This window comes from Lonchura striata, chromosome Z (genome assembly GCF_050655825.1).
Source record: "Lonchura striata isolate lonStrDom1 chromosome Z, ASM5065582v1, whole genome shotgun sequence".
In the NCBI taxonomy this organism is placed as follows: domain Eukaryota; kingdom Metazoa; phylum Chordata; class Aves; order Passeriformes; family Estrildidae; genus Lonchura; species Lonchura striata.
In genome coordinates, this window is record NC_140740.1 from 34,079,213 (window position 1) to 34,104,892 (window position 25,680).

The following is a 25,680-nucleotide window of genomic DNA, read 5'->3' on the forward strand; positions in this document are numbered from 1 at the left end:
TAAAATATTTTTACTCTTTTTTTATTATTTTAGTGTATACAGTGGTATGTGACAGCAAATAGTATTTTTAGAATGGATTTGGTATATTTCCTGTGTAACTCCTTTAGGTAACCCTGCGTTTTGGGTTTTGGGCTAGGTGATCTTCAGAGGTCCCTTGCAACTTAAACCATTCTGTGATTTGTGTTTGTTTTACTACAATGGAAGAGCATCCTTTTGGAAAACTGTGCTTTAAACATCACATGAACACTAAAAGGCGTGAGTGGCATTTTAGAAATTGTATTACTAATCAGCCTACTATTGAAAAGATAGATATTATTTAAATAGTAATGGAAAAAAAAGTTTAAATACTTTAAAAGAGAAAGTTTACACTGTTCTCTCCTTTTTTTGCGGCAGTCCCAGGTCCCTCCCCTGGTGCAGAGAAGCGGTGGCACCGTCCCCTGCTGAGCGGATGTTGGTCCTGTTCCTGCGGGGCGGCAACAGAAGGCGTGCGGGGTGGGACACGGCTCTGCCCCATCGCCTTTCCCTGCCCCTGCTCACCTGGCTGTACCTGCCCTCGAGACGTCATGTCGCTCTGCCATAGCGTCTGCGGGGCTGGCTGACGTCAGGATGCGATGGCCGGGACCGCCCGGCCGGACGCGACATCGCCTTCCGCGACAGCGCCGGAGCACCGCGGCTACCGCAGCCTGCGGTGCTGCTCATCTGCTGCTGCTGCAGATCCCGATCCTGCTGCAGATCCCGATCCTGCTGCAGATTCCGATCCTGCTTTTGCCGCTGCTGCTGATCCTGCTGCTTCTGCTGCTGTGGCTCCGGCGTGCGGCTGCAGTCCATCGCCCGGAGCAACCAGCACCGAGTTATCCAGCCTGGCCACAGCCGGGGGAATGTGGCAGGAGTCCCCGAGGTCACCGCAGCGAGGCTGAACAAGCCAAACCCGCTGGGGATTTGCAATGCAATCAGCCTTTCCAGGTTTCTTTTCCGCTTTGCTCCCACCCTGCTGTTGGATTTGAGATCATGTATGTGTTTTGCTGTTGATTACAGGAGGGTGTTAAAATGTAAGGAGGGAAAAGGATTCAGAAGGATTAATATATTAGTTTTGATTTTATTTTCTTTCCCTTCATCTTTGTTAACACAACTTTGTCTTTATTATTTATATTTTAGGTCGGTTAATATTGTAGCTTTTGGGAATGAAAGAGATGGTTTTTCTGAGGACAATCAGCAGCCGAGTCTCATCTGGAGCTATCTCGGGAGAAGTGCTCTCATTTCCCAGATCGACAGCAGCTTGTCTGCCAGTCACGTTGGAAATCCAGTTTTTACTGAGTATCAAGCCTGCGTATTTGGAAATGTCAGACTGGTGGTACACGACTGTCCTGTCTGGGTAAAAGATCCATCTCACTCTTTTTAACTACACTTAAAAGTGTGAGCTGTTTTAGTAAAATGAAAGCATATCCTAATTTTAAATGGTTGCCATTGTTGTGGGATTTTTTTTTTTTTTTGTAGTTTTATTATTGCATTTAGTAATAAATCTTCAAAAATGTAACCAGGCAAATGCTGGGAAATCTCAAAGGTGCTATAAAAAGGTTCTCATAAACAAACCTCTGCTGGGCCTTCCCTGTAAGAAGGTGGTTTTTTCAACTTCTTGCTTAGTGGAAATTTTGTGAAAGATAATCTAGAGGTAAACAAGAATGCCTTCTTTGTGACACTTCATCATAAACTCTCTCTCCAAATATTTGTCAAAAATAAAATGACATTTTATTTTTCTGTAAAAAAAAGGCAATAAGTTTTCCAGCTGTGAAAAACGACAGATTAAAAGTTTCGATAGGTTGCAAATACCATGTAGGGAGTAATTTTACTCCTCTTACAAAGAATACTCACGTATTAACATTATTGCCTTTATCTGATAGTAAATAAAAAAGATTCTGGCACTGTTGCAAGTTGTTGGCACTTGTGTTAGTAAGTGAGAAAACTTACTTTTGTAAGTAAGTTTGGAGTGTGAGCAGATCAATGATTATGTAAGAAATTATACTGATAATCTAAATTAAAACATATTTAATGACTACTTAGTAGACTTAAAAAAAACCCTCAGCTTACCAGCTTTTAGAAATTAAAACAATAATCAGTTTCAGCACTATAATTCTATCCTTTGAGTGATTTTTCTACTCCTGTAAGGGAAACCTTTTGTAGAATCTGCAGGAGCCATAACAGCTCCATGAAATTATCAGAAGCCAGCAATCTTAAAATGAAACAATCCAGTTTAGCTGCTCTTTATTTCTTTTTTGCCAGAATGGACTGGGGATCCTGTTTCTAATCTGTGAAACTGCACGTGACCTACACATGCAGTTTGCTGGAGTCACTGGAGTGCAGCAAAGAGTAAAATCTGAATATAAATGAAGTCTGTAGGGCTTCAAAGGCTGTTTCAAAGGGATGAAAGGAGGTGGGTAAGGCAGTGGGGGCAGCTGGAGAAGGAGAAGCAAGAACATAGACTGGAGACAAAGTTGATGAGTTTTTACATTGCTTTAATTGCATTTGGCTTTCTGCAGAACAAGGTTGTTCCGTTCTGAAGACCTTGTAATTTCTGCCCTTCAAAAGTTAGCTTGTTATTATCTGAGTTATTGCATTTCTGAGGCCTTCAGTTTTTTCCCCTCTATCAGCTAAAGGAGGCAGGATATACATTACTGAGAATGTTGAGGACAAATTAGCATTTTTCTCTTCATGGAAGACATGTCAGATAGCAGGACTGGACTCTGCAGCAGGTTGTCATGCATAAAGCAGTGTCCTTGGTAGGGTAAGGCAGAGCAGGACCATTTCCCGCAGCCTGGGTGCTTGAGATTCACTATGTCACAGTGGCTCGTTCAGGGCTGCTAGCCTGGAGAAACAGCACAGAACAATTCAAAAGGTTGACAGATGTTGCTTCAAGCCATATTCTGCATAGAAAAAGGATTGATGTTTCATGTTACCAAAGCACAGAGGTGGTGGTATGGGGGGGCCTTGCAGTATTTCACCATCTGAGCACAAGGCAGATTTGCATTTTACCTGGGATTTGTACCTTATCTAGATTAAATGCATATGATCAAGACAAGAAGGTCCTAGATATGAACTTGGCAGCTGAATGCACTGATAGCTGTGAGTCTCAAAACTCAAGGGTGCCCAGCTGCTCTTTGTCCTCCACAGCCATCAGTCTGGAAATGCAGTGTTGATGTGGTTTTACTGAGTACAGCTCCACAGTGAGTGGGGGGATCCTTTTGCATAGTAGATTGTGGTGCAGTTTAATTTTCTTCCATTTCAGTCTGCACCTGTCTGTCAGCCCAGGACACTATTCAGCCTTCTGAGTCTGCAGAAGGGTCAGCAAGACAGGTGTCTTTGGGAAATTACAAAGATAAATTAATGATTGCCAGCATGCAAACTAGCATGTTGTGAGGAGCTCTCCTTCCCCTGGCAATTGCAGGGTGCAGGATGTAAATGCTGACTTTGGGGACCTTATAATATCACAGGGCTGTAGAGATAGCAGTGGAACACCACACTTTTCAAAATCTGAAGGCAAAATGTCAGAGTTTCCAAGGACAGATTGCTCTTTAGTGTGAAGTGCTCAGTAGACAGTGTGTCACTCTCTGGGTGTACCAGTATGTCTTGCTCTGGCAGAGCTGTGTACTGTGTGCAGGGGACAGGCTCACAGTGCACCAACATTGTTGCAAATCACCCGGCCTCAAAACGTTTCCTCAAAAATGCAAACCTAGGGTAGAGAAGGCATCAGGAACTAAGCAACTAGGGAAGACACATGTGTGCTAACATCTCTGCTAAATATTGTGGTTTTAACAGCTGATCAGTTGCTAATGCATGCTTAAGCTACTCTATAATAAGGCATATTGAGAATGTCCCCGTTTTTCTAATTTTGGAGGGGTAAACCTCTGTATGGAGCGAGTAACTCATAAGGAGAAATTTGCAAGATTAATTTTAAGACTAGCTTTGAAAAAGACTGCTTTAATTGACAATCTGTGTTAGATTTGATAGTCTTCAGGTCTGACATGCCATTTTGTTGACTTGCCTGTATTTTACAATTCCACTTGACCCTAAATTTTTTTAGGCTTCTGCAGAAAAAATGCAGACAGAATTTTTAATATCTAATGGCAAGTGCATCTTCCTCAAGTCCAGAATTAAGCATAGCATAGAAGCCGTAATTCATGTTTTGATTCATTTAATTACAGTGCTAGAAAATAAATGGCAAAATAAAAAGTCCTTTGTAAGTGTTCCCTACTTGAAGTAACTCTTGTTCTCCCCTCTCTTACTTGGAGCAATCCCCTTAGGATATGGGAGTGTTTCTGTCCTAGCCTGGGGGTCTTATTGTCCTTTTTAACTTTTTCTACTAAGACCCACCTGGTTTTGTTTGTTTGTTTCAGTTTTGTGGCTTTTGTTCGGTTTGTTTGGGTTTATTTTCCCTTATGAGAAACAATACCCCCAGAATTTTTTTAGCTTTCCCCTATTTTATAAAAACTGCTCAGTTTCTAGAGAATTACTGACATTATCAAGTACAGAAATGTTAAAAAATACAATACATATAGAGCAACTGGGTTTTGGAGATTGCCTTATACTGGGTGAGATACTTGAAGAAGGGTGGATGCTCTGCTGTGTCTGCTCAGAGCCTTGCACAGAGCTGCAGACCTCCATGAGGTTCACTAGTACACAAATATATTAACTGCTACTTAAATATATTAACTACAATTTTAAGAAGCTGTTCTGTGAATTTTTTTTCTAATTCTGCCTTACAAAAATCTCTTTCCCTGAATATTTTAGTTTTTTTTTTTCTTGTTATTTACTGTACCAACAGGAGTAATCCCTCAAACACTGTGAGTTTTCTTATGTCACCGATATCACCAATAGTGTTGTTCTCTGGATTTTTCCTCTTATCATAAATCTTGTGCTCCTTGTTCTGCCAAGGCTGGCCAGTCTTTATCATGTCTAAAGGTACAGGAATCTGAGCCACTTTCAGATTTTATTTGCTATTTTTAGAAATCTAGACATATTTATTGCTTCAGTAAAAAATGACAGCTAGTAACTTTTCATTTTTCAGTATGTCATCCCTTCTCATTTTTAAGCTTGAGTGCCTGAAGTGGCAATTTACAACAAATGATCATATCCTGGTGAAAAATAGTTTTAAATTCATTTATGAGAGGATATTAAAGGCCAATATGAGCTTACTTTGTTTCATGAGGGGGATGTTGAGGAGGATTTCTGAAGGGCACACTTCCATCTGTGCTGCAGATTACTTATCTGAGTAAGTTCAGGGGCCTAGTAAGTTATGGAGAGTACACCCAAAAAATTTGCCCTGCTGCAGACTGATAAGAAATTGCAGAGGAATCTTGAAAAAAAACGAGGAAGGTTCTTGTATGTGGTGTGGAGAACATCAGTGTGATGGAAAGGGAAACAGGTCTGTAAATGGATCATAGAGAGGAATAATATCGCTGGTTGGGGGGTTATGTATGAATTATGAATAGGACAGGACTGTTAAGGAATGTGTCTCAAGCTGTTTATTTTTTAGCATTAGTCTCATTACATGCTTATGACAATGGGAAGATGCCAGTAGCTCACATCTTAGGCAGCAGACTAAGAACCTCATGTTGCAATTTATTTTAAAAGCTTTTTGACTAATCACACAAAGCAAAAGCATAATGACAGTTTTACCTAACCACCATATGTACACATACCTTTGGTTAAAACAATACTTGCTTGTTTCAAGTACAATACTTGTTTGTAAGCCTTAAGATGCAATGCATAGAGCTCCATTATTCAGCTTAAAACTTCTTAATATCTCACTAGATATACTTTTTTGCAACTTAGGGAGTTATTCTACCCAAGCGTTAATACACAGACCATTGTTCTATTTGTCCTTTCTCTCTACTTCTTGTATAATTTTTCTGCTGACAAATCTTATAGCTGCTGCTCAGCTCTAATCACCATCCTGCTGTCTCTGAGGCCTGCCTTTGCAACATGCCCAAACACTCTGATTTTAAGGAATCCCACAGGATAACTCTCCAATGTTCGCAATGCAGTTCTCTTGGATACTGGGGAAATCCCCAGAGAACATTCCTACGGGGTGTCCAGGCACCATTTTCCCCACAGAGTAGTTGGCATTGCTGCTGCCTCAGACCCAGGGCTGGGATGGTTGGACATGGGGACACTTATGAGCAGCTTTCAGAAAGAATGTGGGCATTGCAAGGGCACTTGTGTGAGAAATTTCATTGCCATTGAGAAAGACAGTCATAAATCATTTTTGACAAAGCAAGTATTGTTGTCTTAAGGGATCATGTGATTTTTTTGGAAAATCATATCTTAAGTGCCTCTGAAAGCTTTATTTTCAACATTTAATCTTGAGAAGTATAATTTACTAACAGCAAGAATATGTTATGAGACACTTAGAATGAAGGCGTGCAAGGAAAGAATGAAGATTTTTCCTAATATGTCCTGAGTGGAACAGCAACAGAAATATAATTAAAATTATAGTAATAAGATCATAATAAAATAACCTTAGCTGTGCAGATACTTCTTCCTTTTGCCAATGTCTGACTTGTGAAATAGAGCAGGAAGCATGATGAGGAGTAGCTGTTATAAAAATTTCATAGATGGAACCTGAAATTAAGGTTATTCCTGCATCTGAATGGCTGTTCTTCATCTGATGACATTCCCTCTATCATTTTTGCATGAAAGAGTCTCTAAAAGCAATAATAAAGGAGTCTCTAGATGCTTTGTTTCAGGGATGCCTTGTGCCAATAACCCACTGTCAGAGATATTTTTGGAGAATTTTCCTGGCACATGAGATTTAGTTCCACTGTACAAAGGAGTGAGTGAAAAACAATATACAAACATATCACAAAACCATTATACAAACAATATAAAATACACATAGTAAATTCCATAGGAAGTTTCCATAAGAATTTTTTATTACTCATGCTTAAAGCTGTGCAGTTACAGTGTATTTGTGCACCTGTGCTCTACTCTTTGCTTATGATACCACCCATTGTCTCCAATCTTGTAGAGATGGGCAGGTGCAAATCTGGGCTGATCTTGAAGACGGACAGGTGGAAGGAAATTGCAAAGGAACAGATGTGCTTTCTGTCTGCCAATAGAACAGAACAGAACAGATAAATATTCTATGCTATTTTTGGGGTTGTATTGTATTTTTCCTTTAAACCTGTATTGTGTTAAATGTATACAAGTCTGTTAAAAATTCTCCATTGAGATCTTCATCAACTGAAGTGTAGTAAAGCTGTCCCTTGAAAATTCTCAATTTTTGCCTGCTTGTGTGTTCAAGTTTTCCAAATGTCCTTCTAGGTGGCTGTTTTGAAGCATTGTAGCTGGTAGTCCTACTGCTAGAGGTGCTAAATGTGCATTTATGTGTAAATGTTATATTATTAACCGGGCCTAAATGATTGTATTAAGTGCTAATTGAGGCTGTCCTAAGTCTGGTATTATAATAGTTTCTGACCAAGTTGTCTCAAAAAAACAAAGATCGAGAGTGGTGCACTTGACCTACTTTATTGTCAACATGGTTAATCATGTGAGAGATATTCCTGATAAATTGTTAATTGTGGTTTACTTACTGCAGAACAAAAATTCCTCTTACAGAGATCAATGGGAATGTGTACTGTAATTTATTTCCTGAGTTATTTCTTTGTAAGGTCAAGACCTGAATTGGGAATGATGTGAACTGACACTTTAGGCAAATACTTGCTGACTTTCACTTCCAGCAAGGTCATGCTACTTCTTGTAGTTAAGAGCATTGTAGCTACCTCACCAGATTTTAAACAATGAACTTTTTGAAGTGATCAAAAATAGTTATGTTGACAACACAAGCCATACCACTTTTTGATATTACTAATCATTTATGTACTTGACTCCCATTTGTAATGCTCTTATTTCTGTGACTTGCTTTACAAAACTCAAATTGCTCCCCACTACCCAAACTTTGATTTGTGCCCTTTTGTCACTTCTCTGCTCATTTATTTCTGTTTTCACATTGTATTTATTTCATTACTGCTAATTTCCATTTTTTTTCCTCAATGTCCCAAGTTCTTCTAGTTTTGCCTCACATGCTATGCAGGGCTCCCATAGAATCTCAGAATCATTGAATGATTTGGGTTGGAAGGAACCTTAGAGGTCATCTCATTCCATCCCCTTTGCCATGGGGGATGGGTTGCACAAACATGTGCTTGAGAATTGCTAGTTCTTTCCTGCCATGGGCAGGAACACCTTCCACTAGACCAGATTGCGCAGAGCCTCATCCAACTTGCCCTAGGGATGGGGCACTCACAGCTTCTTAGGGCAAATTGTGCCAGGGCCTCATCATCCTCTGTGTAAAAAATGTCTGCCTTATGTCCAACCTAAATCTACCCTCTTTTAGTTTAAAACCATTGTCCCTTGTCCTATTACAACAGGCCCTGCTGAAAAGTTTATTCCCATCTTTCTTATAAGCCCCCTTTAAGTACCAGAAGGGCAAAAAAAGTCTCTCTGTTCTAAGAGGCAATGGCATTTTGTGTTTCCAGAGGTTTTCTTCAGTTCTCTGGACCAGTTCCAGACTTCTCTCAAGAGTTTTCAATTCAGCATACATTCAAAGCCAAGGCTTCCCCTGGTATTTATGAGCTACCTTCTGGTGAAGCAGAAATTACAGAGTCACAGTTCCATGACAAATACACAAGTAATAACCGTATATTGCTTGTGGATACAGCACAGCTGTAAATTAGCAGAATATCCAACAATTTTAGAGTTAAGTCCTCAGCACAGAGTTTTCATTTCATTCAAGTGAAAATTTGAATGTGAAGTTGAAAAAGAAAGTTTAGGTATGTGATTGAAGTGCTTATCCTGAAGACATCAACACCTGGTAAAGCTATGTGGAAGCTCTTATAATAAAAACCACTCTGAATTATTAAGTTTGTATTTAAAAGTTCATAGGTAAATAGGATAATTCTGTGTAACCCTTTCTCTAAAATGGTGTGCTTAATAAGTTTTTGTATGAGTTGCTGAAAACCTCTACCAATGAAGGTGTTTTTATTTCCTAAAGGAAACAATTTTAAATTAAGTAATTAAACCAGCAAAGCTTCTTCCTGAAAAGAATATTCCCTGACAAACCCTATTTTTAATTCTTCTTGCAGAATTCCTGAATTCATTGAAAATATTTGTGATTTATTATAACAAACAATTTGCTCTCCAAACAAGGAAATTACAAAGCTGGAAGTCTGTTCATTGTTGCATGTCTTCAAATAAGATCTAATCAGACAAAAACAATTATATAGAGTTTTGCATTAAGAATATAGAATATTTGATCTTTTTCTTTATAGACAGTAAATTCTTGACTCGTGGTTTTTTTTTCTTTTTAGGATATATTTGACAGTGACTGGTATACTTCCTGCAGGCTCATTGGAGGAGCTGATATTATTGTGATTAAATATTCTGTCAATGACAAGACTTCATTTCAAGAACTGAAGGACAGTTATGTGCCAATGGTAAAAAAAGCCTTAAATCACTGCTCAGTTCCAGTAATAATTTCTGCTATTGGTGCAAGAAAAAATGGTATGTATCCAGCCTCCTGTAACAACAGATAAAATCTCATTTGGAAGTTGGGTATAGTGCAATTTCAGTAGAAGCTGGTTGTTTTTCCAAGCTGCTAACAGAAACAATTAGTCTGTCAGGATGACAGTAATATGCATATGTATTTTGGCCCTCTAGACTGATGTGCTGGCAAGAACACTGTGCCTAGTCAACCCCAGTGATGAAAGGCAACATATCCTTCTTCGACCTCTGTAATGACTCTTCTTGTGGAGCCACCACACATGAGGATTAAATCTAATAATTTGGATTAAGCAACATATATTTGGGTATAAAGTATCCCTAGAGTATGAGATTTAAATTATATCCTGCATTCTGAAAACAGTGGAGAGTGGGTAGGAAAAGCCTAGAAATTCTCTGGGACCTTTTTCCTAAAACAGTGACTGAAAACCACAATCCTAGCTTGTCTTTTACTTCATGATACTTTACTAAAATAAATGTTTCTGAGCATCCCTCCTTTTAATGAGTAAGAAACATGATGAGCATAGATGTAGACATTTATTTTTGTACTATACATAGAAATATTAATCCATATGAAATATACTTCCTCTGTGGATGGAATGCTCAGTGTTGCTAAGGTCTACTTATAAATCTTTTAGCTCAGTGACAGATATAGGACAATTAAAGAGCTGCATAACAGTTAAATATTTATTTTTTTCCATTTAGTAATTCAGTGATCACAACCAAAAGTTTTCATGCTCTGATTTATATAGGAGTAATAAATCTCCCATTCTAAGGGCAAGGTCTTTGTAAATTGTTTGTATTCCCCAAGCATTTCCTTACACTTTGTGTTTAAGAACAGGATGTCACCAAATTGAGTAGTTTTTTTGGTTTTTTTGGTTTTTTTTTTCCACTTAGTTTTTTCTGTGTTCCTCCCTAAATAATGTGGTCATGAGAGACATCAGGCTGGACTCTGGATTTGCCCTGGGACCTGTCAGAGCAAACTGCTGTGTATACACAGAACCTTTTTGTTTCTCGGAGGTATTTGTGAATACAGCAGTTTGCTCATACAGATTACTAAGATATTAATCCTCTGTAGTGGTAAATGCTGCTGACAAAACAAATTATTAAAAAAACAACAGAAAAAGCTGTTTCATTACGTTATCTATAGGTCTAGGCAGAGGACATTAGCGCAGAGCATGCACAGCACATTTGAAAGCACATCCATTGCTGGCATATTCTTACTGTCATTAAGCATACCTGACCCAGTGTGGCTAGAAGATTTTTAGCATTTAAATGGCATAATCTTAAAAGTACCTATTTTGTTTTTTTTAAAAATATATGTGAAATACATGTAAATTAATCAGATCCTGCAGTACATACAAACCCATCAAGGGTTTGGTCTGGAGTGAAAATTTTCTTCTTTCACTACTGTGTGTATTTCCTGCATGGACAGGCCACAATAATTCAACAGGTTTAAGGGTGACATTCATGAATGATAACACCTGAAGGCTAGTACAAGACCTGGGCATGAAAAGGTATTGAGCCAAAGCCAAATCTGGCATCCATAAGTCTGGCTGGACTCTTCCACCTTAACAAAACCAATAAAGTAATGCTAATGTAATGTATGCAGAGGTTTGTATATTGACTAGTATTTTGAATTGATTAATATGAAGCTGTGTTTTTTTTCTGTAATTATAGATTTCTTATTATAAAATTCCTATGTTTTAATTTCCCTCTTTGTTCTCCTCTAAGTAATATATCTTTACAGTTATTTAGGAATCTAAGAATTCTGCATTATTTGGCCAGAATGGTTCTTTTTCATAACTTTTTACCCCAGGAGTGTCTTGCACCTGTCCCCTGTGCACTTCAGACAGAAAGAGCTGTGTCACAACCTCCGAAGGAGTTCAACTTGCTAAAGAACTCAGAGCCACCTACCTTGAACTGCACACTCTTGATGACTTCTACATCCAGAAATATTTTGGAGGAGTGGTGAGTGAGAATCTGCAGTTTTGGAAACAGGGTGGAACATGCATGAGATGCATGACTGATGTGAGAGCTTCAGAGAGCCAAGGGAGGCACACATATGGGCCCTACCACCAAGTGCCAAGATCCCACCAATGCAAAATTCAAGTTAGATATTAGAAAGAAATTCTTCACTGTGTGGGTGGTCAGACAGTGGAACAGAATGGTCAGGGGAGCTGTATTCTTGGCAGTATTCTTAACTGCATTGGATGGGGCTTGGAGCAACCTGATCTAGTGGAAAGTGTCCCTGCCCATGGCAGGGGGATTGGAACTCAGTGGTCTTCTAGGTACTTTCCAAGCCAAACCATTCTATGATTCTATGAGTCTATGATGCTATCTGAATTAGCATTACCAAGGTTAATCTGGTTTTAAGTAGGAAGATTTAGGGAAGCCATTTGACACACTGCGGTAAGTTTTCCACTTGTATTCTTGTCCTTTTTCCTTGCTGGATAACACCCAGCTAAATGAGACCATTCCCCAAGATACAATTAGTATCTAAACAGGTTGGTAAATTTAATATCTTTGTGTCTGTCAATTCTAGGAAGATTAAATACACAAGAATTAACCACAATCATTTGAATAAATAGTCTTTTAAATTGTGCTAGTTCTATTTAAATATGGTAGCTTCTTGTTAGGAGTTTTGGGACTCTCCCAGATGACTGGTAATAATGTCAGTAGCTTTAGCCCTGCATACAGAAGCTGTTATACCCCTTAATTTGATGTATAGGTTGTTATTAAATAACAAGGGTTTTAAAAATATATATTTCTTGTCTTAGCTGGAATATTTTATAATCCAAAGTTTGAATCGGAAGTCATCTGAAAAAATGAAGAAAAGGAAAAAGATGCAGAAGTGCCATCGAGTCCAACCACCTCAGCTTGAACAGCCAGGTGATCATTGATATCTGGTCCCTAGTATAATTCCTTATGTGTGTCACTTTTTTTACACAATTAATATTTTTTCTACATATTTTAGTAACAATTGTTACTATGAGCTGTGCTATCTATTGTCAGCTGTTCTGATTATGTTGCATCATCTTTTAGTGATGATTCAATTTACTTGGGGATAATTGTATGGCAATATATAACTTTGCAATGGATTTCTAGCTTATTTTAGATATAACTAATAGGAATGGTTTTCTGCTGGACTTGATAAAAACTTTACATAAAATCTTAACAGACAAATTACAAAAGAAAGTTGTTAGCACATGAATTATTATTCTACAGTATAATCAAATAGTGTTTTTGTTTGCTGCACATAAAGCAAGGGAGAGAAGTACACACCTTTATGTGATTTCTGAGCATCTGATGCATTTGTTTAGTAAAAAAATTACTGACAAGTAGTTACCTCTAAATCTGTAGTTGTCTCTTTTTCCATGTTCTAAAAATTTGCTCAGACCTCTTAGATTTGGAATACACAGTCTAAGTTTCTTTATAGTGTAACTTTCATGAAAGGACAGACACATAGCATTAAACTGTTTCTTAATTTACTTACTGTACTAAGTATTTCCATTTTTAGAGAATTTTACTCAAGATATTCAAACAGCATATAAGAAATATTTTTACTGAATATCTCCTTTAAAAATTAAACTGACCTAATAAGGTCAATTGTCCTGTGGTTAGCACTTGCTAAGGTTGCAACCTGAGCTCTTTTGCAGAAAAGATGCCGATCCTGAAGGGCGAAGCCTCGCACTACAATGCAGACCTGCACAATCTGCTCTACTGCTGCCAGTGTGCAGATGTGGCCTTTTACCCTGAGGACCTCAGCATGGCGGTAGAGGCTCACAAGATCATCCTCTGCTCTGTCAGCCACCTCTTCATGCTACTCTTCAGGGTGAAGAGCCCATCCAACACCCATGACACCTTCATCATACAGCTGGCACAGAGCCTCTTCACAGTGGAGGTGGGGGATCTCTTCCCCTCCTCCCTCCGTGATGTACCACCCTGTGTCCCACCAGTCAGGGTAGTGGTGAAGGATTCTGTCTTCTGTTCTTGTCTCCCAGACATCCTCCACTTCATCTATTCAGGTACCTGCTGGGAACAGATCTGGCTACTCATTTCCTATTGTCTCATGAAGGAATACATGCATCACACTAAGGAACATGGCTTTGCTGTCGCTAGATGATACATCACCTTGTTTCCATACCTATTTTAACCCTTGTGATTACTATGCACAATGGAAAAAAACCATCACCTATAACAAAAACTTAAATTATTGTAATTCCAGATCTAATGGGCCTAAGTTAAATTAGTCCATAGGCTAGCATCAATAATATCCAAAATTTTGCCAAAAAAATTTGGCATTTGAGTCAGTTTCAGATCCTAGATTTTTAAAATACATGCAAATGGTTGCATGTTCTAAACACAGGGGCAAGAGTGCAGAGTTACTTAAGAAAACTCAATTTTTATTCTGAGTATGGTGCAACTGAAGAGAAAACAGTGATAAGTGGCTGGAGTGTGAAGACTTCTGATGTGTTGCATGACTTTTGCTACCAGTTGGTACAGGCTGCGACCTCATCTACCTAATGCCAGCTATTAAAATGGCACTGATATTTTTTTAGATTTTCAGATGTTGCTTAAAAGTCTTCAGCAGAAATATTTGGGGTTTTTTTCTGGAAGTAGCCAATGCCTGTTTGTTCTCCATGAAATATTTTTCAGCCTGTTAGAGAATCTTTCAGCTTTCAGTTGGAATTTGTACATCAAAGGCAGTTCTTTCCAAAATAGTAACAAACGTAAAGAACAGATGAAGAAGTTTTTCACTGAAAAAAATCCCTGAATAGATTTTTTTTTTTTGTTCTTATTTATTGCAGGAAAGGATGGGGGATTAAAACTGGATTTTCAGCAGGGGATAAATACAGTATTTTTAATTCATAGAATAATTTAATAATTTGGGTTGGAAAAGACCTTTAAGATTATCGAGTCCACCCATTAATCCATCACTGCCAACCAAGCCCATCACTTAAATCATGTCCCAGTGTGCCGCATCTTTGAAGTGCCTCCAGGGATGGTGACCCTACCACTGCCTTGGGAACTTTTTCCACTGCTTGATAATCCTTTAGGTGAAGAAGTGTTCCTGATATTGAATCTAAACCTCCCCTGTTGCAATTTGAGGCTGTTTCCTCTTGTTCTGTCACTTATTACCTGGGAGAAGAGACTGTCCCCAGCCTGGCTACAACCTCCTTCCAGGCAGTTGGCCAGAAGGTGGCAAGTTCACCCCTGAGCCTCCTTTCCTCCTGTCTAAACATCTTTGTAAATATCTTCATCTGTTACCATCTACAGCTTGTGTCTAGTGCCTTGTGTGCACTAATTTTCCCTTTTTACTTTCTTTTTTGTCAGCCAAAGAGCTGTGAAACTGTGCAGTTGTAGGCAGAGCTCTGCCTTACTCTCAGCTCCCAGCCTGAGGGTCATTGTGGCTTTTGGTGCCCCTGAGACGTGAAGGTGCTTGAGGTACAGGCTGAGAAGAGAACAAATCATGAGTTTTCAGATTGTTCAGGACTGTGACATGATGCCCATGAGGTTATAAACCCTTATCCAGTGTGGTATAGATGGGAGATAATTGAGCTGAGGATGCTGTGTGTTGTAGGGACTGATTGAGCCTCTTGACAGCAGAGCATCTTCAGGGCTGTGCTGAGTTGGGCTTGTCACTGAGCTTGATCTATTTCTGTCTCCTTTTTGTCCTGGATTAGAACTGAAAATTTCCACAAAGTCCCACGGTGCACCTGAGACTTACACCAGCAAGCTGCATGAAGATAAACTATCTTTGTTTTTACTCTCTTCATTTTTCCAAGAAAGCTTTTGAGACACTTCAGTGAATGTCATGGCTTTGTCTGGGAAAGCAAGAATAATTCTACTGCAAACTTTGTGCTGATTATAGCTATGAGGACTGAGAATGTAACTGTGCATTAAATTTTTCTAGTTCAGAACCCTGTAGAACAATGAAGCCAGCAGCACAGGCAGAAGTTAAAAAAATTCCATAAATATTGAAACATTAAGGATTTTTTTTTCTGAATCTCTACCTGCAATATGTAGTGACTGAACTGGAAGTAATTAATACACTGAGTGTGAAAGCAAGTGAGATGCTCTAGTCTGTTGGTACTTCGTTGCACTATAAAAAGTACCATGGAAATTTCATGTGCAAAAATTGCATTGTACCCTTTCCTAAAAGCAAAGGTCTGGGTGATTTATGTACAAACCCCCTACCATTTCTGCAGGATGTGTTTGGCATTGATGTCATTTTTCCTCTGCCTGCTGAGGTCTGTGCCATGCTGATTTATAATCTGAACTCCCCCTGGTTTTGTGGTAGGTGCTTTCCAGTGGGAACTATTAGAAGAGGACATAAGAAAGAAGCTGAAGGATCCAGATAAAATAGAACACGTGCTTGAGAAAGTAAAATTCATCCTGAAAACTCCAGGGAAGGTACATCTAACTCCCTTGGGTCACCATTAGTTACTTAAGTTTTTGAGGGATTGTTTTGTAGGCAAGGTTTTCTTGTCAGTCTTTGTTTTAAAGTCATTTTGGATCAAACAGCCTGTAGTATTTAATGCTTTCAGTGTGTTGTTTGCAGGCACATACACAGAGATCCACATGTAACATGCAGAATTAATGTAATTGGTAAAAATCACAATAGCAGGTATTCTAAAAGGATTACTCGTATTCACAGCTTTGAACATTGTCTGTCAATATGATTATGGGTTGCTAATTCCCATGTAATAGAGGCTGCCCAGGAAAGATTTGCTCCTGAACATAAGCCAAAAGTTAGGATTCTACAGTAGATCCACAGGGGTGGTTTCTCATGTAAGTTCTGTGTTTGGAAAACTGTCTGTAACTCAGTAGAAGATCACACAAAAAAAGTAACATATTATTATGTTAATAAAAAGTCACAATGTAGAATTAGTTTTAATATAGAATTCATTTTTACAGACATTTTTTCTTGGAGCATATACATTCCCTCATAATATAGAACTTGCTCTAATAATTTCTGTTGATTTAGAAGGGCAAATCTCTCAGATTCTCTTGGAACAATACAATATAGACATCAAAAAGTCACTGAACTGTTTTCAGCTTATGACTGCTCTGTCTTAGGCTTACCAGCCCACAGCTAAAACATTTATAGGTTTGGCCTTGGAGAGCCTGAAGACTTTTAAGATAGTGAGCCTGAACTGTTGTCATTTCTTTTATTCTTTTTTTATGCTTTCAGGGTACTCTTATTTCACATTTAAGCATTTTTTGGAGGCCAAAAGGAAGGAATTATGATTTTTCTTAGTAAAACTAAAGAATTTATAAATTTAGCATTTTAACCATAAATTCAACTTCATCTGAATTTCACTTGTCACAATCTAGCAGCATGATTAATATTGTTTCTTTTAGCAGCTTTAGATTACATTTTTAAGGTAAGAAAAACAAAACTAAGAACTAACTGAGAGTACTGGGTCTTGGAGGGTCTTAACACTACCAGGTTATTGTAAGAGGAGTCTGTGCTCCAGCCTGTGAGCTCCCCCTGCCTCTGTCAAAGCAATTCCAGGGCAATATAAACATGGAACTTCCAGCTGTCTTGCCTCTGTACATCACACTGTGGGGTGGATGTGTATCTCATCCCTACTCCTCCCTGAGCCCTCAAACCTTTTGCTGCAGCATTGGGTCTGGACAGGGAATGCATGCAAAGGTTTGGACTCCAGAAAACTGATGAAGCCCGACCTGCCTGTAGGGAGGTGGGGGAGTTTTGTCAGAGGTCAAGATTACCAAGAATAGAGCTGAGATGTGACTGTGAGGGATAAGAGACCCCTCAGAGATGCTGCACTTCCTGGAATAGGAAATTAGAAGACAAAAGGTGATTGCAGAGGAATGCACATGCCAGAAGCTGTTGTTTATTTTCCCATATGAATGATGTCCCATAATATTTAGTTCTGTGGGCATCCACACATGACAGCACTTTATTACCGATTTATTTTTCAGGTAAACACTATAAAGGACTGCAACTCTCACCAGATAAAACGTCTGTATAATACTTCTCTCAGGCTATTCTTCAACACACCTGTGCTAGCTGATGTAATCTTCAAAATACAAGGTACAGTACCTCTGCTCACTTAGCCTCCAGTCTTTATCCTTGTTCCCCTCTTCAGAAATGTAGGATATAGAGGTGACCATGTTCCATAGCATCAAAACTAAGGAAATAAGAGTGCTTTGCTGTCACTGTGGAAAGCAGGGAAAGCTTGTCACTATGGATGCCCTGTAGCAGTGTCCACTCCTAGCACTGTTCATGTGGGCTGATCCTGTAGGAATTCCCTCTCCCTGTCACGGAACATTGTCCCTCCCTGATTTACACTATTTTTTATTCTCTTTTATTATATTTTTGTTTACTCCATTGTGTTTTGCAGTATTTTATTTTATTTTATTTTAATCTCAATCCTGTTCCCAGCTGCACAAGCACTAGGACACACTAAAGGGCTCTCCCTAACATCAGACCTGGGAAAGGCTTGAGCTTTATCTCTGTGCTTGTTGCCCCCATTGAAAAGAGCAGATTTGGTGGTTATTGGCTCCTGCCAACATTGCCCTTGTCCCCTCAGAAGCTGACAGGGACTTGCTTCACTGTCGTTGCCACCAGGGTTTGGTGAACTGCAGATCTGGTGCCACTGACACCTACCACATTTCACTGCCTGATGTTCTGCAGTGTCAGGATTCAGTGTCTTGTGTGGAAATTAAATGTGTTCATTGTTGCAATGAAAGATGCAGTATGAGAAATGTGTTGCATACTTTTGTGAGAATAAAAATGAGATGGCTTTTAAAAGCTAACACTATTCTCCATCTGTCCATACTCACCCTTCATGCAGAAATGGCCTTCTAGAATTAGATAATGTTTTAATTCTTTTCAGATGTATATCTCAGGGACAAATATGAAGCATTAACTCCTCAAACATAAGCACAGAAGGACAAGCAGACTCTTTCTAGGTGTTCTGTTTAACACTTAGGAAAGACGCCACAAAAATATCTTTGTAAAGGAGAGGAAAATACTGATTTTGAGCTCAATGACATGAACAACTCACCTCAGTGTCCCTCTTCTGAGAAAGTCTTTGTGGAAAGCTGATGAAACCAGAACAACACTATATATTTTAGAGAAAGAAAACCCAAATCTCTGAATGGGTTGACAAGTATTTTTAACAAAGCATGCTTATCCACTAATAAAATGTGAACTGTTTTTCTAATAATTGATGACAAATTTTTTTCTCTAATTCGAGTAACTGTTTCAAAATTAAATAACTACTAAGAGAAAATGAAGGCAGTAATCTTAACTAGACAAACAAATTTGTACGTTTTTGAGCAATTTCTTAGATACTTAGCACTGCTTTGAGTTTTCTAGCCTAGGGAAGTATGAGAGCCAGGAAAAACAGGAGCCCATTATGTCTGTGTAAATACATAGAATGTGACTGAAGATTTTAACTAGTCGATAAATGTCCATTCACAAGCACATAGAGGACACATAGCATGCATCTTAGACATTTTGAAAGTAGAAGTACAGGGAGTAGAAACAGAACAAAAGACAAAAAATGCCAGAAGGCTTCAAAGAATTACTCAGGTGTCAATGTTGTGGTTAAAGATATAATTAACTTCTTTCTAAGTACATACAGTATATTGCATGTCACTTGATCTGTTTATTATAATTTTGATTAAAACATTTACATCCAACTCCAAATGCTTATTTTGGTTTTGGTTACTGTCCTGACTGGCACTTGCTTGGCACTTCCTTGCATACTGAGCTGGACTGCTCAGTCCAGGTGGACTCTGCAGCCTGAAAGGCCTCTGCCACCCTGGGCTTTTGGCCTCTCCAGGTCTTCCAAATGCTGTAGTAAAGCAAAGAGTTCACTTGCAAATAGTAGAAAATTAATAAATTTCTAGAAAAAAATCATCAGTGTTTTTTTCATGAGACTACAATTAATGAAATTCACTTAGGCACTGTATTTAACCTAGTTAAATTTATACTTACTTACTGAACTCAATGGAATTTCATCTGGAAAAATTTGCCTTTTTCTGCTTTGTGTGGTCATTCTGTACAAATATTAATTATCAGCAGGGTTACTGGTAAACATAAATGACTCTTCATAGAATCACTCATATTGGAAATTATTGCATAACAATTCATAACACTTCATATTATGAAGTGGGCTGGAGGTTCAGTTAGTGTGAACAGATTATTATCAGTTGGTTTAGTCTATTGCATTTTGGTTTAATTAATTTTTTTGTTTGTTGATTTTGTTTTATTTTACTATTCATTAGTCATCTTAACTAGTATGGAGTGAGTGTGTTCTTAGTTATTGCCAACTTTCAACACTTGAATCATTTTCAGTGAGATGAAAACCTCCTAAGAAGACATGAGCTTTAAAATTAAGATCTTTCTGTGTTATATAAAGTCATTGTATATTTATTTTTGTCTTGCATCCTGCAGGTTCAACTGTACCAGCCCACAGGGCAGTTCTGGTGGCTCGCTGTAAGGTTATGGCAGCTATGTTTAGTGGCAATTATCTAGAAGCAAATAGCATTCTGGTTCCAGTGTATGGGGTTTCCAAAGACACTTTCCTGTCCTTCTTAGAGTACCTTTACACTGATTCTTGCTGCCCAGGTAAGGAAACTGTAAAATATAGTTCTATATCTGTAACTTATTTTTCCATAGCAGGGCATTGATCAAGAGTAATGTAGCAGTGCCTATTTAATTGAAAAATGCCAATATTTGAATGTGCAATGTCTCAAGAAAGATAACTTTTTTGTATTGTGCAATAAAAAAAGAAATCTGTCCTATACAAGTAAAATAGAAGAAATATTTCTAATAAAATTATTTGTTTTGTGCTCACAAAACAAGACTCAAAGAAGTTGCAATTTCACTTCTGATCCATTATAGTATTTATAATTTTCTTTTTACATTACAGCATTACTGCTTTCTAGTTTGGATTCTGCATTATATTTAAAAGTTGTCACTTCTTGAACATGCATAGAGCTGAGTTTATAATAAACAAGGTTAAACTGCAGGAATACCTTACTTATACACATGGTTATCTTATGTGTATGTAAGCCCAGAAAAAATATGCCAACAGGAGTGTTTGGCAAGAAAAATTGAGCTAAAATATTCTTTATGTCCCAATCTTTATCTTTCTTATGAGAAGGAAATCTGAATACTAAATCTAAAACATAATTTAAATGTCACTAATTTTTCCTTTATATAATGAATAAAACTACATATCAAAATATGTAGTTTTGCTTTTATTTTCTTTTGAAATAGTTATTCTAGCTTGTTCTTAGATATTTCATGTTTCTCTTTTCACTCCACCTAATATTTCCTTGTTTATCAGTTTAAAAATGCAACCACTGTGCTATATTTAAAAAAAAAAATGCCTCTCTTTTTCTGTCTTTGGACTTTGGCTATATTTTCTTTTATCATAAAAGTGCTTTTCTGAAAGAGAACTTAGCAAAATCCACACATTAATTCTCAGTTACTCTAAATAGATCAGCAGCACTTGACTCATCGTCTTCAAGATCCACAATATTGACAGCAATTCTCTACATCTATCTGCCAGAAAGTTCTTAACACATTTTTCTTCTTAATTGAATATCTTATCTGGAAAAATAAGGGGATACAGCAAACAAAAATTTATGATAATAAAAAAATAAAACAAGGTGATCACAGCAGTCTGATTTTGTGTTTGTTGTTAGGTATTTAAAATTCAATGTGGTGAAAGTAGTGTTGGTCATCTTGTCAAAAAGGTAAAATACATGTAACTTTTGTTTTCTTGGTTTTCAGACAATATTCTCCAAGCGATGTCTCTGCTGATCTGTGCAGAGATGTACCAAGTGATGAGACTCCAGCACATTTGTGAGCTTTACATCATCACGCAGCTTCAGAGCATGCCTAGCAGGGAACTGGCTTCCACAAGCCTCAGTATTGTTAGCTTGCTCAAAAAAGCTAAGGTACTTATTGTATATATCAAATGAGAATATATATGTTGATTTAATAAGTTGTTTTAGAAATTTAAAAAATATTTAGAGCAATTTCTGTTTCCAAGGAAACATATTGGTATAAAATTTGTTTACTAGGGATAACTGGTGACACAAGGGTGGCCAGAAGAATCTTTTAGCCTTTAATCATAGAATTGCCTCCACTGTACACAAGCCTGCTTCAGAGCTTGACAACCTTTACCACAAAGAAATTTTTCCTACTATTCAACCTAAACCTCCCAGGCATAACCTGAGGCTGTTTCATCTTGTGCCGTCACTTTTTATCTGGGAGCAGAGACTGACCCCCACCTGTCCACAACCTCCTTTCAAGGGAGTTGTAGAGAGTGATAAGGTCGTCCAGAGCCGCTTTTTTTTTTCCCCGAATGAAATCCCCACATCCTTCAGCTACTTCCCATAAGATTTGGGCTCCAGATCCTCTAGTCACACCCTCATCTGTGGAATTTCCTTTATCATGGACACACTGCAGTAATTCAACTTAACTACAGCTTCTTCCAGAAAAGAGGGGTTTTAGGCAAGTAAAGATAACACTCGTTCTACTTTTAGTCAAAAAACTAAATTATGTGGCATGCAGGTGACAAAGGAGATCCAACTGCATAGAATATTGAGAGAAATGCAAAAGAGCAGGAAAAGAAAAGATTAGAGGCTGAAAAAATAAAAACAATAAAGGCAGATTTGAAAAACAGAAGAGGAAAACAAAAACTAAATTGCAGAATATTGCCTTAATCAAATAGGATTTTCTGCTGAAACAGGAGACCACAAAACCAACATGCCACATTCCTTCCCTCCAGTCCTGCGAAGCTCTGCCTCTGTGCAGATGTCAAAATTTCCAAGATGCATGATATCGCAGGTGTTTTTTCTATCTCTGTGAGAGGGACTTTGTTAATTTGTTCTTGGGTGTTCACCTGTTTACGTATTTCCATTAAATAACTTTTCCTTCATTATCTTCCATAGTCAACACTTTATTTAGTAAATTGCTTAAACGAAAAATATTTTTATATGTGAGATGTGGTTATGTTTTAGATGTTTTGTCTTTTCCTTCTTCCCACAGTTTCACAATTCTGATTGCCTTTCAACTTGGCTTCTTTATTTTATTGCCACTAACTACCTCATCTTCAGTCAAAAGCCTGAATTTCAAGAACTTTCAGGTATTTTTCTGTTCATTTTGAAGAGACACATGTTTTATATTTTTCCAAGATGAAAAGTGATGTTCTGGATAATACCATTTGTGCATGAGAAAATAATTAGGGTTTCTTTAGGATATTTCAGCAGGATGTTTCACCATCCTGCTGTGGGATCAGCATACAACATGACACAGCCAGCCCTGCATCACTATTTTTATGGTTCCTATTGGGATAGCCAGGTTCCCACCCATAACTGAATTTGCTGGAACAGTTTGGTCATCGTATGTCAATGTCCTCATGTTATCTTACTAATTTAAATCAAGGTAATGGGTCATTTTTGAGACTTCTTCAAGTGCTGGGGTTTTCCTTTAAAAAAATAGGATTCTTACAGTATGCTCCAGCAGATCTTATAAAATAAAAAAATGATGGCCTGTTCAAATAAATAAATACATCTTCTTCCAGGGATCTGGTATTTATATTTCCAAACATTTGTATTTGCTTCTGGTGGTGTAACTAGAAAGTTTTGTTCATTGCCTGTGTGATTTCCTTCACCCTGATGAGGGTTGCATCTCTTTGACCTGGATACATTTCTTTGACCTGTGACACCTCATCACCTTTAGGTTTAGGACAGCAACACAGCAGCAGGCAGTGGCTCTCCAGGGGCTTTCCAAGACCTGAGACCTTCACAGAAATGCAGAATTAGCTGAGTTGGAAGAACACACAAGGATCAATGAGTGCAGCTCCTGGTCCTGCACAACACCATCCCCAAGAGTGAAATCATGAGTATTTTCCAAAAGCTTCATGAACTCTGTCAGGCTGGTGCCATGATCATTGGCCTGGGGAGCCTGTTCAGTGCCCAAATACACACTGGGGAAGAATCTTTCCCTAATCCAGCCTAAACCTCCCTGACACAACTTCAGGCCATACCCTTCAATCCTCTCACAGAAAAGGAGGGGCAGACACTGATCTTTTTTCACTGGTCACCACTGAGAACAGATCAGTGTCTTCCCCTCCTTTTCTGTTCTGCTTCTCTTCTTTCCCTCACAAGGAAGTTCCAGACCCTACTGAGGTCTCTCCTCAATCTCCTCCAGGCCAAACAGACCAAGTGCCCTCAGATGCTCCTCACACAGCTTCCACTCAAAGCTCTTTACTGCCCTTCTTTGGACACACTAATAGTTTAATGTCATTCTTATACTGTAGCACCCAGTCTGCCCCAGACTTGAGGAGGTGTCATCCCAGTGGCCAGCAGAGCAGGACAGTCCCCTCCCTTGCCTGGCTGGCCATGCTGGGCCTGGTGCCCTCAGGACACAAATGTCACTCCTGGCTGCCAGGGCACTGCTGACTCAACTTGTCATCGACCAGAACCCCCAGGGCACTTTCCAGGGCACTGCTATCCAACATCTCATTCCTCAGTCTGTCCATACATCCAGGGTTGTCCCATCCCAGGTGCAGAGTCCAGCACTTTCCCTTTTTGAACTTCCTATGCTTGGTGATCACCCAGTCTTCTAATCTATTGAGGCCTCTCTGCAGGGTCTCCCTGCCTTTGAGGAAGTCAACAGTTCCTCCCAGATTTTTGGCATCTGCAAATTTGCTCAGTGTTTCCAGTCCTCCATACAGGTAATTTATGAAGATGTTGAAGAGCACAGGACCAAGGATGGAAGCCTTTGGAACCCCATTAGTGACAGGTCCCCAGTCTGATGTCACCCCAGTCATTGTAACCCTTTGTGCCTGTGAGCCAGTTGTTCACCCTTCACACGATGTGTTTATCCTACTATGGGCTGGACATTTTGTCAAGAAAGATCCCATGAGAAACAGTATCAGAAGCTTTATTGACATCCAAAAACATTACACCAACTGGCTTCACTTGATCAATTAGGTGGGTTACTTTGCCATAGAAGAAATCAGATTTGACTAGCAGGATATTCCCCTGAGGATTGAAGCCCTGCCTTGTGCCCAGGTTAGTGCAGTTTGCCTGCCCTCAGGCTCTCCCAGCTGTGAGCTTCTCTGCTGTGTCTTGGTCTGCAGCCCTCAGGAGCCAGGAGCAATGGATGCAAGCTGACTCTGGAATATCTGGGTTTAAGGGGATGAAAATGAATCTTTCTGCAAATGTAGAGGAGATTAATCTAAAAAATATTGGTAAAAGACTCATATACAACTTTGTCAGTGATAAAAAGCACATGCAATAGGACATTAATATCTTACTGAATCTTAGCTTCACTCATCACCTTGGTTTCTTCACTGATCTCAAATCAAACTATTGGTACAGGAATTTATATACCCTTTATAGCTTTATACTGCTTTATAGTTCTGCAGCTTAGAAAAATCCTTGCATACCACATATGACTATCCTCTAGGGATAAAATATGCTTGTCTTTAGAAATATCTCTTTGCTCTCCTTAATGAGTATTGTATTCCATTTTTCAAAAAAACTTTTTTATTACTAACTTACTAACAAGGAAACATTTTGTGTTAATTCTTATCTCTGTGCCGTAGCAGAGCTCAATGCAAAACAGTCAGCACTTACCTTTACTTTTGTAGCTGTATTTATATCTTGAATCATGTTTTTTATCTATTTTAAAATATTTTTTTGCAGCCTGTGCACATATGCTCTATATCTATAAATTATATATAATTCCTTTATTTCTTTTTCTAGTGGAAGAGCGCAATTTTGTAGAGATGCACCGATGGCCTTCAAATTTGTACCTGAAGCAGCTTGCTGATTACAGGAACTATATCCACTCTCAGAAATGCCACTGCACAGTAATGTAAAGAGGCTGAATACACACAAAGTGCATCTCAATTGCAAAATTTCAGATTGGGGATTATCTAGAATATAAAAACCACATAAAGAGTGAAACCTGATGCTAACCTCCTCTGGGAATTACGTTCTTTGTTTTGCTAACAAATCACTCTAATTTTTACCTTGAAGCATTGAGAAATGTATGTTGAAGATTTATTTTAAGCACAAGGACTTCATATTCATGGGGATTAAATGTATTACAGGACAGTG

At 38.5% G+C, this 25,680-nt stretch overlaps 1 protein-coding gene across 3 annotated transcripts; it reads left to right on the forward strand.

The window, feature by feature from the left end:
- The first annotated feature begins 445 nt into the window (after positions 1-445).
- RHOBTB3 (Rho related BTB domain containing 3) lies at positions 446-25,680 on the forward strand. Of its 3 annotated transcripts, none has more exons than XM_021546204.4 (12): positions 446-1,010; positions 1,156-1,372; positions 9,360-9,552; positions 11,369-11,520; positions 12,330-12,441; positions 13,209-13,577; positions 15,854-15,966; positions 17,503-17,614; positions 19,988-20,161; positions 21,335-21,501; positions 22,598-22,694; positions 25,324-25,680. In XM_021546204.4, exons 1-12 carry the CDS (start codon positions 607-609, stop codon positions 25,437-25,439), a joined length of 2,226 nt encoding a protein of 741 aa, XP_021401879.2. In that variant the 5' UTR covers positions 446-606; the 3' UTR covers positions 25,440-25,680. The 3 variants fall into 3 exon arrangements, with proteins under 3 accessions (XP_021401879.2, XP_085423849.1, XP_021401880.2); XM_021546205.3 differs by having other exon boundaries at positions 913-1,049; XM_085567723.1 differs by lacking the exon at positions 22,598-22,694 and having other exon boundaries at positions 465-1,010.

Bases quoted from the DNA above. Each gene is read 5' to 3' on its own strand.
- RHOBTB3 (XM_021546204.4), top strand. From the start codon at position 607: ATGCGATGGCCGGGACCGCCCGGCCGGACGCGACATCGCCTTCCGCGA. The intron at 17,615-19,987 runs GTACAGTACCTC...TGCATCCTGCAG, and splicing joins TGTAATCTTCAAAATACAAG to GTTCAACTGTACCAGCCCAC. The intron at 21,502-22,597 runs GTACTTATTGTA...TTCTTCCCACAG, and splicing joins GCTTGCTCAAAAAAGCTAAG to TTTCACAATTCTGATTGCCT.